This window comes from Camarhynchus parvulus, chromosome 4 (genome assembly GCF_901933205.1).
Source record: "Camarhynchus parvulus chromosome 4, STF_HiC, whole genome shotgun sequence".
Taxonomy (NCBI): Eukaryota; Metazoa; Chordata; class Aves; order Passeriformes; family Thraupidae; genus Camarhynchus; species Camarhynchus parvulus.
In genome coordinates this window covers 10,121,935-10,136,684 of record NC_044574.1, presented here as the reverse complement: position 1 = coordinate 10,136,684, position 14,750 = coordinate 10,121,935, and the positions used below count along the sequence as shown (strand labels likewise).

Here is a 14,750-nt window from a genome sequence, read left to right as displayed (position 1 = left end):
TTTGTAAAAATGTTTAAAAAGCATGCATGCTATAATAAAAACAGGTTTGAAGCCTTCTGCAAATTGAGTGTGCTGCTTTGTACTGTGACTGTCTCAACTATGACACAAACCCAGCTCCTTCAGCTGCTCCTCATAAGACTTGTTCTCTCTTGAATCTGAAAATCACAGCCCTGTGGCTGGCACTTCCCCTTCTGCAGTTTATTTGCCTCACATAATTTTCCTGGTATGATAGACTTATTTTCTTCCTTGAAACCCTGTGCCCACCCAGTGGTGGGGGTATAAAAGGAGATCAGCAGCAGCAGGGACTACTGTGCAGAGGAGAGCCCTACAGACACCGCAGCTCCAGCCTCACTCATGGCTCTCTCAGCCTCCCCAGCACCATGAGGGTCCTGGCAGCTGCCCTGGCTGTTCTGCTCCTTGTGGCCATCTGCTCCCTGGCTGAGGCTGATCCCAGTGTCTCCAGCAGTGCTGCACCTTCCAAGAAGAATGGTAGGTTCTCCTTCCCCAGGAGAGAGCCCCTTCCCCACTGATTAGACCCTCCTGTCTATGGAGAAGGCTGGGAGCCGATGGTCATCACCAGTGCAGGGACTAAGCCTCAGAGATAGAGGTTTTCAGGGGGTGTTCCCAGAGGACACAGCACAGGTGATGGCAAATCCCCCAGGCAGAGCCTCTGCTGCAGTGTGGGATCTCACTGGGCCCATCTCTCTTCCCTCACAGAAGTCAAAATCCCCACCCCCTGCTGCTTCTCCTACATTTCACGCCCCATTCCACGCAGCATTATCAGCTCTGCCTACAAGACCAGCAACTTCTGCCCGCAGCCAGCTGTGGTGTAAGTACCCAACATTGCTGGGGTCCAGGGTGCACCAGCCAGGGCAGTGCCCCAAGGGTGTCCAAGGTGGTCCAGGATGGGGAAGGGCATGGACAGGAACAACCAGGGTGCTACCAGGAGGACCTAGCAAAAGCACCCTGATGCCCTGGCTGAGTGCCTCAATACTGTTTTTCCCAACAGCCTGGTCACCAGGAAAGGAAGGAAGGTGTGTGCAGACCCCAGTGCTCACTGGGTGCAGGAATACCTGAAGGACTTGGAGCTTCAGGAGTACTGACTCCTCCCTGCTGCTGCTCCAGGGCTGAGTGCTCAGCCCCCCACCATGAGGACTGCAGTAGGAGCGCTTGAGCTGCATCCTTCTTCAAAAGGAAAATTTATTACAACTGCCATACACTTGCTTAACTAAACTTCGCTTTTGCATAAATGCTTGAATAAAATGTTTGGCTCGTCAAATCCTTTGGGTGTCTCTGAAGTCTCTGCTGGAACCCCAACATGACAGAAAGGACCCATGGGGAGCCTCTTGCCCTCCCCACTCCCTGGTTTCACTGCTACCCACTGTGCAGAGTGGCCCCATGACAGCTCCCACAGTCCTTCCCTCTCCCCAGCCTGGACTCAGCTCCTGCATCCCAGCATGACCCAGACATACCTGTGGGGTGACATTGGCATCTCATCCATTTCTTGGGGCCCTCTCCACACAGCACAGTAACAAACCCCCTGGGCCAGGCAGCCCTGCTGGGCATCTGCCACCAGCTCTTTGACATACTTTCCCCAAAGACTATAGGATCAGGACAGTCTGACTGCCTGACACCCCCACTCCTAGCCCCCTCCTACACTGCAGCCCCCTGCAGTGCTGGAGCTGAGATCCTGGTGCTCCTGGGTGCTGCTGTCCCCACATACACACTTGGTGCCACAGCGCTGCCAGAGGAGCAGGCAGGAGCAGGCAGCATTGTCCCCACCACTGACACCACCTCTGTCCTCATGCCACTGCCCAGCGCTGGGGACACGAGTGGGACATCTCTGCAGGTGACACCAGCTCTGCCCCTGGGCCACACTCTGCCCTGCACCACTTCTGCTTGGGTCAGGACACACAGAACTACACCAAAAACTGGTCACAGAGGTAAAGGCACTGGAGAATGACATCCAACAAGCCAACACAAGCAAATGAATGGTGCTGCAGCCCCTCTCTATTTCTAAGAATTTTTAGTGTAGCTCAAAAATTCAGGCAAACAAATGCATAAAGCTGTGCACAAGTACACACAATACTAAAAGAAGATTGGAAACCTGTTGGAGTTTACAGAGCATAGAAGTTGAATTTATTTGCAGAAAGCCTGAAAACTCAATCAGTTTTTCAAATGACAAGATAGAACTACCTATTCCAAAATGACTCAGGAATACATATATACACTGTAATAATGAGACTAAAAGAAGCTCTAAATCCTAAAATTGATGTGTAGAGCTGCACAAGTTTTGGGCAAGGCTGATGGACTTCTTTCTGCATCAGTTTGCTGTACTTCAAAGCTCGCTTCAACTGCTTTTCAATGCAATGTATAGTGCAATGCTTTTGGCCACTTCTGCAATTCAGTCTTATAGCAACAGCTTCTAGGTTAATAACACTGAAAATCTCTGACTTAGGAAAAATGTGAAAGAGAAAACACAAGACTTTTAAATTACTTACAAGACAAAAATTACAGTCCAGCAAAAATCCTCCCTGGCACACTGTTTTCACAAATCTCATTATAGTTTAGGCAATCTATTGCTTCTTATAAATACACCAACCCTGGATTAAATACTACGCATTTTCACAGCATTGTGGAGTTTTTTCCTTAATACAGCTTGACTTAATCCCCTCCCAAAACTGCCTGAATACAGTTTGACTTAATCCCCTCCCAAAACTGGCTGTTGACCACTGCACCATTTGGCCGGCTCCTTGAGGAGGACACACTGAGGTAGGAGGTTGCCACCATCAGGACCAAGAGCTGCCCTCTGAGCACACACCACCAAGCCCAGAGCCATTCCCACACTTCACCCCTGGAGAACAACCTGTGAAATATGCCAATCACTTCTTTTTAAATTTTTAAAAGTTTAATGGTAATAAAATGGTTATAAAAATAGCAATACAATTAGAGTAATAAAAAATTGAACAGTTGAGACTAGGACAATATGAGACAATAAGAACAAAGAGTTACAGACAGTCCGGGTACCTTTTCTGGGCAAAATAAGCCTGAAAAAGGACACACGTTAACAGAGGAATAACCCTTAAAAACAATAACCTGTTGCATATTCATACACCTCATACATGATGCATAAATTCCATTCAAATACAGGATTCTGTCTGGTCTGCATCAACTTCTTCCTCTTAATCCTGACAGCATCTTCAGCGCTGAGTGAAGCGAGAAGAAGTTCATTTCTTCTGATAAGGGAGCAATAAATTCTCTTTCTCTGAAAGAAAAGTATCTTACATAGCATAGTTTCTATTTTAACATTATGTTATAACCTAAAACTATATTTAACACACTACTTAAGAAAATTAATACAGCATAGTTTTCTAGCATAACACATACAATATTCATTTTAATATTTATGGAAAGCCAATCATAAAATACGAATTTTTCACAAACCCAGCCTAGGTGTCCCTGCATTTCTCACAACCCTCCTTCTGCCCATACCACCATCCATCCCTCTGTGCTGTCCCAGGTACAGGTGTTCTTCTCTGTCACCACCAAGGGGGAACCCATTCCCATTCTTGCCTTCCATTCCTCGACTGCCACCTCTTTTTCTTTGAACTCTCGGGCATTGTGTTAATGTCTGAAAACTTTGTTTGATGAAAGCAGCGGTGCTCGAACCCACTGTGTCCCCTTGTTCTCACACAGCTGATATCAACACCGAGTGTTAGGGGAGAAACTACTCATAAAATGTGCCATATTCAGCACATTTTGTGAAGCAAGCACTGAGGAGAATGAGAATGTGAAAAATGTGTATTTTATGATCGGCTTTTCGCAAATATTAAAACGCATATTATATGTGTTATGTTAGAAAGTTATGCTGTTTTAATTCTCTTAAGTAGTGTGTTAAATATAGTTTTAGGTTGTAACAAAATGTTAAAATAGAAACTATGCTAAGTAGGATGCTTTTTTTTAAGAAAGGACTCACACTGAGATAGCAGTCACAGGACACCTAAATCTTTCAGAGAAAGAGAATTTACTGCCCCATTATCAGGAGAAAGGAACTTCTTCCCTCCTCACTCAGGCAGGACGATGCCATTAGGATTAGGAGGAAGAAGGTGACGATGACCAGACAGAATCCTGTATCTGAATGGAATTTATACATCAGGTATTTTGCCCAGAAAAAGGTACCCGGACGTCCGTAACTCCTTGTTTCTATTGTCTCATATTGTCCTAATTCAAATTGCCCAAATTATTATTACTCTCATTGTATTATTATTTTTATAACCATTTTATTACTATTAAACTTTTAAAATTTTAAAAAGAAGTGATTGGCGGTTTTCACCAGGAGAATGGCACGAAGAGAAACAGCTCAAACCTCGCGCCCCTCACGCTCCCCAGACCCAAACCAGGCACTGGATTTCCGGCCGTGCCCCCGCTCTGCCAGCACGGACCTCCCGGCCCCGCAGGGCATCTCGGGAGTTGTAGTTCTCCGCGCGGCGCGACATGGCGGCTGTGCGGGCGCTGCCGGCCCTCGCCGCCGCGCTGCTCCTGGCTGCCGCCGGCCAGGCCAGCAAGTACTCCCGGGAGGCCAACGAGGGGCTGGCGGCCGCCGGCGGCAAGCGGCGGGAGGCCGGGGAGTTCCGGGTGGTGAGGCTGAACCAGATCTGGGAGAAGGCGCAGCGGGTGAGTGGGGCGGCGCTCGGAGGGGGCTCTGAGGTCGGGCCCGGCCGCTGCGGACACTCCTTCCCCGTCAGGGAGATGGCGAGGAGCGGGCACCGGTGTGTGAGGAGAGGCCGAGGCTGTCTGGCTCCGGCTCGGGGCTGCGGTGGCTTTTGTTCTGTTCTCGGGTACGGCTGTCCCCGAGCGTCACGCAGCGAGCGCTCCGCTCAGCCCCGCGGCGGGCGGCAGTGCAGGCGGCGGGAGCGGCCTTCTCCCGGGACAAGGGGATGTGTGTCCGAGCTCTGGGAGGTGTTCACCTGCCCGTGGTTAAATGCAGCAGCTAAACCGCATGGCTCCCGGGACAGGGGATGTGTGTCCGAGCCCTGGGAGGTGTTCACCTGCCCGTGGGTCATGCAGCAGCTAAACCGCATGGTTCCCGGGACAGGGATGTGTGTCCGAGCCCTGGGAGGTGTGTCCGAGCCCTGGGAGATGTTCACCTGCCCCTGGGTAATGCAGCAGCTAAACCACATGTCCAGGCAGTGGGAGAGAGAGAGGGAAGCCCCCGTGGTGTCCGGTAGGATCTGCGCTTGGCTCCAGAGCTCACTGGTTGAAAGCTTCAGCCGTGCTGTTCAGGACTTGGATGCTCTCAGCTGTCTCTGAGGGTGATGGCCTCAGTTCCTGCTCGGCACAGAGCAGAAGTTCACTGCAGGAGAAGGGGAAATCTCCACCCTGGTGGTTGTGTCGCCTACATTCACATCAAGTGATGTAGACAAATGCAAAAGGATCAGCAAATTGGTTTCACCATTCCCAGATGAGAGCCTTAATTTTGACAGTGACTCAAAACAGTACTTGAGTTTCTCTCACAGTGGACTACAGAAAATGTTTAATTAAAGTGAAAATACAGTCAAATTATTTCATTACAGTGGAAATATTTGCTTATAACTAAAAAGAACAGCTACAGTGGGAGGATTGAAGAATGCATTGCAGATATCCCCTGAATATTGTGGACCATGGAAATTAAGGTGTTGACTGGTAAATGTTCAGTTCTTTCAGGCAACAAAATATAGTTAACATTAATTTTGGATCTTCTGTATTCTGAATAGCCTGACCTATTGAATTGGAGGTGGGCATCCTCAGATTCAACCAAAAACTAGAACCCTGCCATTGTGCTGCCTCCCAACGTGCTAAAGGAAGGGATCAAAATTACTCCTTTCCTCGATGGGAGACAGATGGAATGGGGCATAGGAAAGTGTGTTAATGAAACTCCAGCTGCTGAACTGACAGCTGAAAAAGAAACAACACTGAGACTGGAAATAATCTGTAATTATAGTAATGTCAGTTACCTCTCACCTTTCCAATTACAGTCTTTTCTCATGTTCATACCTGGCTCTTCTGGAATTAAAATTTCAGGTGCTTTACATCATCTGTGTTAAGATGCTAAAATATTAAATGGATTAACTCTGTCAGTAAGGAAGTAAGGCTTACTAAATTCTATATATGTGAGCTAGATTTTAGAGATGCAAAACCTACTTGAACTAAATTTGCCACCATCTGAATTTCACTGTTGAGTACAACTGTCACCCAGCATGTGTTTTATAAAGTGATTTTTCAGTATGTCTGGGCAATATATAAAATAAGAGGAAAACTTGTGTGTTACATCTGCTTTGAAATACTTCCATGTATCAATGCAGAACTCTTCATTCCTTTATTTTGGTTGTGATAGAGAAACTACTGAAAACGGGGAACTTCTTTGTTTTGACATAAAAGTCAGATACCACAATTTAGCATTGCAACACAGCTGGAGGAGCAGTCCTTAAAAAAGCCCCAAAATGTTACTTAGTGGGACCAGAAGCTGGCAAGCCAGACTTTCTTCTTGTTTCACTGAGGGTGAGTGGGAGGGAGTGGTTGATCTTTCTTCAGAATCTCTTTTCAGAAATAGTAAATTTGTAGTAAAGAGCTCTTTCCTCTTGGAGGCAGGAGTGTAGATAAGGATGTTGCAGGTAATGATTGCAGCCAGCCCAACAGCAAATGATGTAATTATTTTAATGTTCAAGTTTCCAGCACTCATTCCCAGAATTGGAATAGGTACCTGTCTTGGATGTTAATGTCCAGGCAGCATAAGGAACGAGAATAGGGAACGAGTTTAAGGAGCTTGTTGCTTGGTTATTTAATCATTAAACTTAACTTTTCACCTCTGCTTCTAGTTAGTTATTCCAGCATGTGAGTGATGTTAGTAAAGTGATGAGGAGTCTTACCACTGACATTTTTACCTGGTGTACTCAGGGTCCAACATGGGATAACCTTAAAGGAAGTAGCTCTTGAACTGAATACTTTAAATTAACTTTGAACTGAACACTTTAAATTTACTTATGTATTCACTCTGTATTACATTAATGGGACAGGCAAGGGGCTTCCAAAAGGTTTCAAAGGATCTGTAATGCTTACAAGGACAGTTACTTTAGTTTCCTACTAAATTATAATGAGAATTAGAAAAATATTGCTCTGATTGGGAGAAATTTGAATAGAATCTTGTTTTCTCTTAAGGAATAGTGGGCTTAATGTAGTTCCTTAGTATTTATTAGGACTTTAATATGTTTGATTGATGATGTGTCCAAACTTTATGTTTAGAAGTTCTGATATTCTTTTCTGTAACATCTAGAAAACAGAAAGCTGTATGTGTTTATGGGATTGCACTAACTGCAGAGGGGTCTAACATAAACTGCACTATGTGATCTTTTATGTAGCAGTGTGTTTCTGATGACAAGGTCAGATATGAAAGAGTTTATTTTATTATATTTGCAGTACTTAGGAGATAAATTACTTCTTATCTAATGTGCAGGGCTATTTATTCCTGTATTTCCTCAGCCCAACTACATGTGATGTCCACGCTACTTGAATGCTGACTGATATTAGAGGATCTAAATAACTACCAGGACACTTGGCCATTCCCTTCACAATTTGTAGCAAACCTCTCACTCAGTCTTGAAGCTTAAGGGCACAGTTCTTGCTGAGGAAAATGATATTGGTGCCACTGCAGCAGTGACACTTGGGCTGTCCATGTCATCCTGCACCAGAAAAGTAAATAAGTACATGATTAAGGTTTTTCTTTTACTCAGCACATACTAAGAACTATAAATAAAGTGGTTCCTTCTAAGTGCTTTGTTTCTGTAAAGCAGTTCCCCAAAACTAGATAGTAAAGGTCACAACAGGGACACTCCTTTGCTTTAGTATTAGAGGGATCAGAAGTTTTAATGTGTTCTACAAGTATTATATTTACCTGTGATTCTAGATTTTAGTAATTTCAATAAGCCAAGTGCAAAATGCAGAGAAAAAAAATAGTTTAAAAATCAAAATAATCGTATGCAGTGTCACAAGATTAATTAGTAGGACAGCCTATGATGGAAACATAAACAGTAATGTGGATAGTTTTCTGAATTCTTGTCAATAGGAAGTGCATTAGCTTAAAGTAATTGCACTTTTCCTATTACTTTAAGATAACCTACTGACACACAAAGGAACGCCTGAATCTTTTCAGTATCATTCAGATGTTTAAAAACAATACTGAGTTCTGAGTCTGTGTTTATTAAACATACTCCTTCCTCACTGAAAATGAGAATTTTTATAATCTGTAAGCTGGTTTTAATGATAAAATAGATAAACTTGTGCTAGGACTGACAAGCCCAGGTGGTTTCCAGCTTTATCTGAGCTCCCAGGAGCTGAGCATGCAGTAATTGGAGGGGTTTTATCTCCTTTCTTCTCTGGGCTTCTCCTCACCTCACCTTCTGGTTTTTGACCACATAGACACAAAAAAAAACGTGGTTCTGAAGTATTAAGATGGTTTGTTACATTTATTTGTTTTAAATTGAATAACTATGGTGGCTAAAATCTGGAAATTCAGGATCAACTCACAGCAGTGCTGCTTAGGCAACCACGTGTTAGTCATTGTTCCTGTTTTCTCTGTAGCTCTCAAAATTTCAAGCTGACCTAGCATTCATTTAAACTAATTTTTTTTCTTATCTTCAGCCTCAATGTCTTATCTTTTATTTTCTAGTATGTCAGACAGGAATACCTCCAGGTTTTGTATGTTTTAATGCACATAAACCATGTTAAGAAATTATTTGAGAAAATTTTTTTTCATCTTGATCATAGTAAAAATTGCTGATGAAGTGACTCTGATGAAGTGGCCTGCAAGGCCATCCTCAGTGACCTGGGAGACTGAAAAATTGTACTAACCAATAAAGTTTTTCAACTCACTATAACTGTATGGTTGGAAGATGGTCCACAAGAAAGCACATGTGGTGTCAATGGCATGTTGTTTGAGAAGAATTGCTGTGCCATACTGGTTGTTACGTATCTGTACTGCTTCCTGAGGTAGCTCTGAAGCAAAAGGGGACTCCACATGACTAAATACAAACCTTTCTGTGTTCTTGTCAGCTCCATCTCTCTGCTGTGAAACTGGCAGAGTTGCATAGTGATCTAAAAATACAAGAGAAGGATGAGCTGAGCTGGAAAAAACTGAAGGCTGAAGGGCTGGATGAAGATGGAGAGAAGGAAGCCAAGCTCAGACGCAACTTAAATGGTAAGGGCTGTCTTGGAAAGGAGATTGAACTTTGCATCACATACACACATGGTTAGACACTTGTGTTTAAACTATTGAATAACAGGTTGGCTTTGTGGACACTGAGCACACAAGTACTTTGCAGGTCAGTAGGGAGCTGCAGGAGCCTAACAGAGTGCTTTGCTCCCAATAATTCCAGAAGAGGTCGTTGAACCTGGGACCACTGTGTATTGCACTGTTTGTTAGCTTTTCCTCCATGAGCTGCGAAGTCCAGCTCTGCAAGTCACAGATGTAGCCCACCTCTCACCTTCCATACATCCATAGCTGGTTCTCATGTTTCTGTATCTTCTATTCCCTTGCAGTCATTATGACTAAATATGGAATGAATGGAAAGAAGGACTCTCAGCTAGTTGATACCAACTATATTAAAGATGGCACAGAAAGTGACACACTAGATGATCCAAGACTGGAAAAATTGTGGAGCAAGGTGAGTAAGATTTCCAGGAACTGGAGTGTAGGAAATCAGTATTTCTTCATTGAACTCTTAGCTGTGCCTTCTGAGAGCATTCAGACTTGGAAATTAGTGGCTTTACTACTCTTTTGTTAAGTACTGACCAAGCTGCCCTGCTCTGTATCTCACATCTTCATGTCCTGAAGGAAGCCCACCTGCATCCAGACCATCCAGCTGTGGCAGGTTGTCTTTGGCAATTAAAACACCCACATTAAACTGAAGGGTGGAGCCTGGGTCCCCTGAGGTCAGACAGACCTGAACTCCTGGCTTCCCTTAGTGTGACTGTCACACTGTGTAGTAGTATATCTATGGTGTTTTTCCCAGTTTTCTTATTGTTGTTTGTGGATGTTTTTAAAATGTATTTAAAATAGAACCATTTTGTAGATTGTCTAAAGTGAAATGTATTGTGGGGAAGGGTTTTGAATAAGGGCTTTCTCAACCTAGTATTCAAGTGAAAATTTCCAGGATTTGCATTCATGCATAAAAAGTGGAAGATGTACTGTCAAATTTGGGCAGTTAAAACTGGCAAAGTCACAATCTTCAGAAATTAAATAATTCAAATTTTAAGAAGCAACTAGTCAGGTAAATCTAAAGAATTCTCCCATGAGTCTAGTGCAGTGATAGTAAAGCAGAAAAAAAAGATTTGCTGGATTTTAAAATGTTACTGTAACTAGATACAGATTTGGCAAGGAACACGTTATCCTGTGCTTTGGGGAACTGTAAAGTGCAATAGGAGAAATATTCCCTAAGCAAAAAAAAAGGGGTCTGAATAGGTTTCAAAAACATTCACTTTTGATCAGGCATTGCAGCAAGTATCCCCCCAGATTTGTGGGTAGTGCCCCAACTGTGTGAGCAGTGCTTCTTTAATAGTTAGAGAGCAAGTGCACAGGAGTGATAAAATCTTCACATGCCAGTAGAGTAAGAAGCAGTAAGGACTGTGTTTAATATCAGGCTGCATCCCTCATGCAAGTGGTTCCCTTACAGTTGTCTGTGGAGCTCCATGGCCCTTATTTCTATATTAAATTGTTTCCCATGGAATAGAAATGCCAGACACTTTTCACTGGGTAATCCATAGCAAGTCCAGCTTTATAAGTCTGAAGCAAACTTCTTTTGGCATGATTAAAGGCATCTTATCCATCAACATCTAAACCCTGGCCATATACAAATATTAAGAGAATTAAAACAAAAGATCTAAAGAAAAGCTGCACTTAATAATTTTCTAAATGTGGTGAGAAGTGGGAAGACGTTTTGGCAGTTGAGGGCACTTAAAGCACTTGGCCTGGAAAGCATAATGAGCTCACGTTTCTTTCAGGCCAAGACCTCTGGGAAGTTCTCTGATGAGGAGCTGGATAAGCTTTGGCGAGAATTTAAGCATCACAAAGAAAAGATTCATGAATACAATATTCTGCTGGAGACTGTGAGCAGAACAGAAGGTGCCTGGACATTTCTGTGATGTTTCAAGATCAGTACATCTCTTTTCTCTGCCCATTGTTTCCATCACTTCCAAATTTCTTTGAAACTCCTCACATTTCTGTCAGAACCACTTGCAGATGCTGGCATTTTCAGATACCTCCTGGGTTTAGTTCTGCATTAGCTGCCAGAATTCTTGCCAACTAATGAAACTGTTGCCATTTCAGTTTTCTGATTCTGTCTTTTATTTCATGCAGGGGAAATGCCATCAGATAAGCAATGATGGCCATTGTAGTTTACAGGAAATTATGCAGCAAGCATAAATCCACTGCTGCAAAATGCAATTCTAAAGTCTGCAGAAAATATGTGTTTTACCTCACCAGCTTTATTTGCACTCAACTTAAATCCTAAGAACTTAGCATTTTTTCATTCATCTCAGATTTGGAGGATTTCTGGAGTTTTTGAGCTATCAAATTTGGCCCACAATCAATAATACTTACTGTTCTTCAACAGACATCCACAAGAATGTTATCAATCCGTCAGAGGAGAACCTGGTGAAAGAGGAAATCTTGCACAACAAACACAGAGAGCTCAAGGAGAAGTTAAGGAGCATCAATCAGGGCTTTGAACGTTTGCGTAAAGTCAGTCACCAGGGATATGACACAACCAGTGGTATGATACAGCGGGGTTTGTGCTTCTTTGGGATTCATTTCATTTTTAAAAAGTTAAAATCAGTGGGCAAGGGTATAGTCACAGTATCCCAGTGTGTTGTGTACCACAGTGGGCTGAAGAGAGAGAGCCAGCCAGTCCTGTTTAGAACCAAACACTGGAAGCCTTATGAAAGGAGACAGTCAGTGTGTTAAGAGGATAATTCTGTCTTCCATGCACCCATGAGAAGGGATGTTGCCCCAGGAGGGCAAGTAAATGAGACAACATGCAGGACAGGCAATGCCTTTATCCAGTTCCTGAGGTTTGGGGTTTTTTGCTTTCAAAAACCTTTCTTGTTTTACCTAGTACTAGTATCTAGTTTTATCCAGTACTTGGATACTTCTCCCTTTTCATCGAAATAGATCTATTAGAAATGCAGTGTTTAATGTCTCTGTTCTTAATTTAATAACTATATGTATGTGAGAAAGCATCTCTTCATCTTTTATAGAAGTTGGGCATTAAAAGCATTGTGTCCAGGTTTTCATTTCGTTATGTGTGTTTGTTTAGAATTTGAAGAACCAAGAGTGATTGATTTGTGGGATATGGCCAAATCAGCTAATTTCACTGAGAAAGAACTTGAATCTTTTCGGGTAAGTAGTATTCCAGGGACTTCTCTTTCAGAAAGTTAATTTGCCACATAAAGAAACACTTGATGTTACTTTGATTGCAGCCGCTTCTGTGTTACCCTCCAGACACCATAAAAAAGGTCATGCTGCCTTTTTAATACTTCAAATACATAGACCTTGTGTAACTAATCATATGCTGGTTCTGTTATAATTTGCAGAATGAAAATTCTGAATCCTCTCAAAATAACTGTTGCATATTTTGAATCTTTGAAAAATCAGGTCCTCGTCTTTGTTGCCAAGGCACCAGATTTACCCCTCTTACCCAATGTGTTAATTATGTCCTTGGGAAGCACAGTAATCTGTGTACCCAGCAATTTCCCTCTCATGCCCATCTCTTGTAATGTTAACTTCCCATGTTGGAGCTGTGTTGAACTGACACAAAACTATTGTGATAAAGACTGCTTTTCAATGAAATAATATAGAAACTCATTCTTGTGCAGTCCGTACCACTTTTATTCAATTCAAGTTGTATAAAGAAAAGATTTAATTTTTTTTAATCTGACTGCCTGTTTATCAGATTTTAAAAAGAGGCTTTTTTAAAAATTTGTCTCTCTCCCCTCATTCTGCTGTTCTTATGCCTAAATTTTTGCTTAGTGTTCACTTGCTCTCATCTTGTAGCACCTCACAGCCACCCACAGTCCCCTTTTGAGGACCCTGCAGTGGGTCGTTTTCAGCACTGCTTTCAAAATCAGCGGTCTGGTCGTGATGGTAATGGATTGTCCAGACATTTTTAAGGAGCAGGGAACTGAAAAAGCTTTCTGTGCTTGACTTAGTAAAGTATCATTAGGAATGTCTTGGCAAGAGAAAGGAAGGCTTGGAAAGAAACTCCTCTGAAGCTGTGTGTATTTGTTATCTTAGGAGGAGCTGAAACATTTTGAAGCAAAAATTGAAAAGCACCACCATTACCAGAAACAATTAGAGATTTCACACCAGAAACTGAAGCATGTAGAGGAAACTGGAGACAAGGATCATCTGAACAGAAACAAAGAGAAATATGCCATGCTGCAAGAAAAGACAAAAGAGCTAGGATATAAGGTCTGTATAAATGCAGTGTTACATACATGTTGAAAGTTTAACTCAGTAGCAGAGGGGAAGCAGATTATCCAGTGCTGATTTTTCATGCAAGCTCAATGACTTCCAGAAGGGGAGTTCAAGACACATCTGTTCTCCATGTTTAGTACAGCATACACATAATTGTTCTTATAGACTTAAAAAGGCCTGAAATCTTCCTGCTCTCTGCTCTTTCTATTGTTACAAATACTCATAGCAAAATCTGAATATATTACTACATTGATAATTTATTGTCTTCCTGAAATTTGTTTTGTGTGTTTTCTTTTCCTGATAGGTAAAGAAGCACTTGCAAGATTTATCCAGCAGAATCTCTCAAGGTCTTCAACACAATGAACTATAAGAATTTGTTCTGCTTCATGGGATCAGTCTATTAACACAAAGCAGTTAATGTGGTTTTTTGAGCAGGGCTTACCAAGGAGTCCTTCTAAAATAGTAAGGCTTGAACAGATGTGTCCTGTAAGATTTTTTTTTTGTCTACTTAATTACAAATTTTGTATTTGCACTGTAAAATTAAATCATTAGATTAAATATTTAGATTGCACATCTTGGATCATAAAAATCTTACTTCTGAATCAAGTAGCAGCCTTTGAAATAATCAGTTTTGTCAAAAGGAAAAATTATGTAAACTCTCAAAGGATTCCTGCTAGTAAAAAAATACTAATCTTACAGTTAGGTAAGGTGTTCTGATCAATGAAAGCAAACACTGAGGTACAGGAAGGTTAAACAGAGGTCAGAAAAAGTCTTTATTTCAATCCTTGGCCTATTACATTTCCAACTTAAGGTTACAAAAATATTTTTACTGCCTCTGAGCAGTGGCTCAGAGCTGTACCGCTGCACTGTATATGAATCTTTCATGTGAGAGGGGAGGAAGGGTAACGAGGGAACAAGTACTGAGGTCAATTTGCACAGTTTAGTTATTGACTAACATGTGTGTACAATTATCTTGTTCATGGTTGCTTTGGTTTTGCTACACTTGGTCATTAAAAAATCAAAACAAGATACTGGTGAGGCTTTTTTTTTCACCTTCCCTTTCATATAGTGAGAAGTAACCAGACCTGTTTTTTGAGCATGTTGCTAATTCCTGTAATGTTCATTCACACATCAGTTTTTAAGAGAGGAGGGGTAGTTTTGCACCACAAGGATGTGTTTCTATGTTCTGAATAGGCAGAAAGATTTCTAAAGCAGCTTATCTCTGGGTGTATATTCCAGTGCAATC

The 14,750-nt window shown here is 42.2% G+C and overlaps 2 protein-coding genes across 2 annotated transcripts; both read left to right on the top strand.

The window, feature by feature from the left end:
* The first annotated feature begins 380 nt into the window (after nt 1-380).
* On the top strand, nt 381-1,103 carry LOC115903439 (C-C motif chemokine 3-like). The gene is made up of 3 exons (XM_030947924.1): nt 381-489; nt 721-829; nt 1,010-1,103. Exons 1-3 carry the CDS (start codon nt 381-383, stop codon nt 1,101-1,103), a joined length of 312 nt encoding a protein of 103 aa, XP_030803784.1.
* A 3,348-nt stretch (nt 1,104-4,451) lies between these two features.
* LRPAP1 (LDL receptor related protein associated protein 1) lies at nt 4,452-14,531 on the top strand. Its single transcript, XM_030948201.1, has 8 exons — nt 4,452-4,674; nt 9,085-9,229; nt 9,571-9,695; nt 11,032-11,152; nt 11,643-11,801; nt 12,345-12,427; nt 13,322-13,498; nt 13,809-14,531. The coding sequence occupies exons 1-8, from the start codon at nt 4,495-4,497 to the stop codon at nt 13,872-13,874; spliced, it is 1,056 nt and encodes a 351-aa protein (XP_030804061.1). The 5' UTR covers nt 4,452-4,494; the 3' UTR covers nt 13,875-14,531.
* The last annotated feature ends 219 nt before the right edge of the window (nt 14,532-14,750 follow it).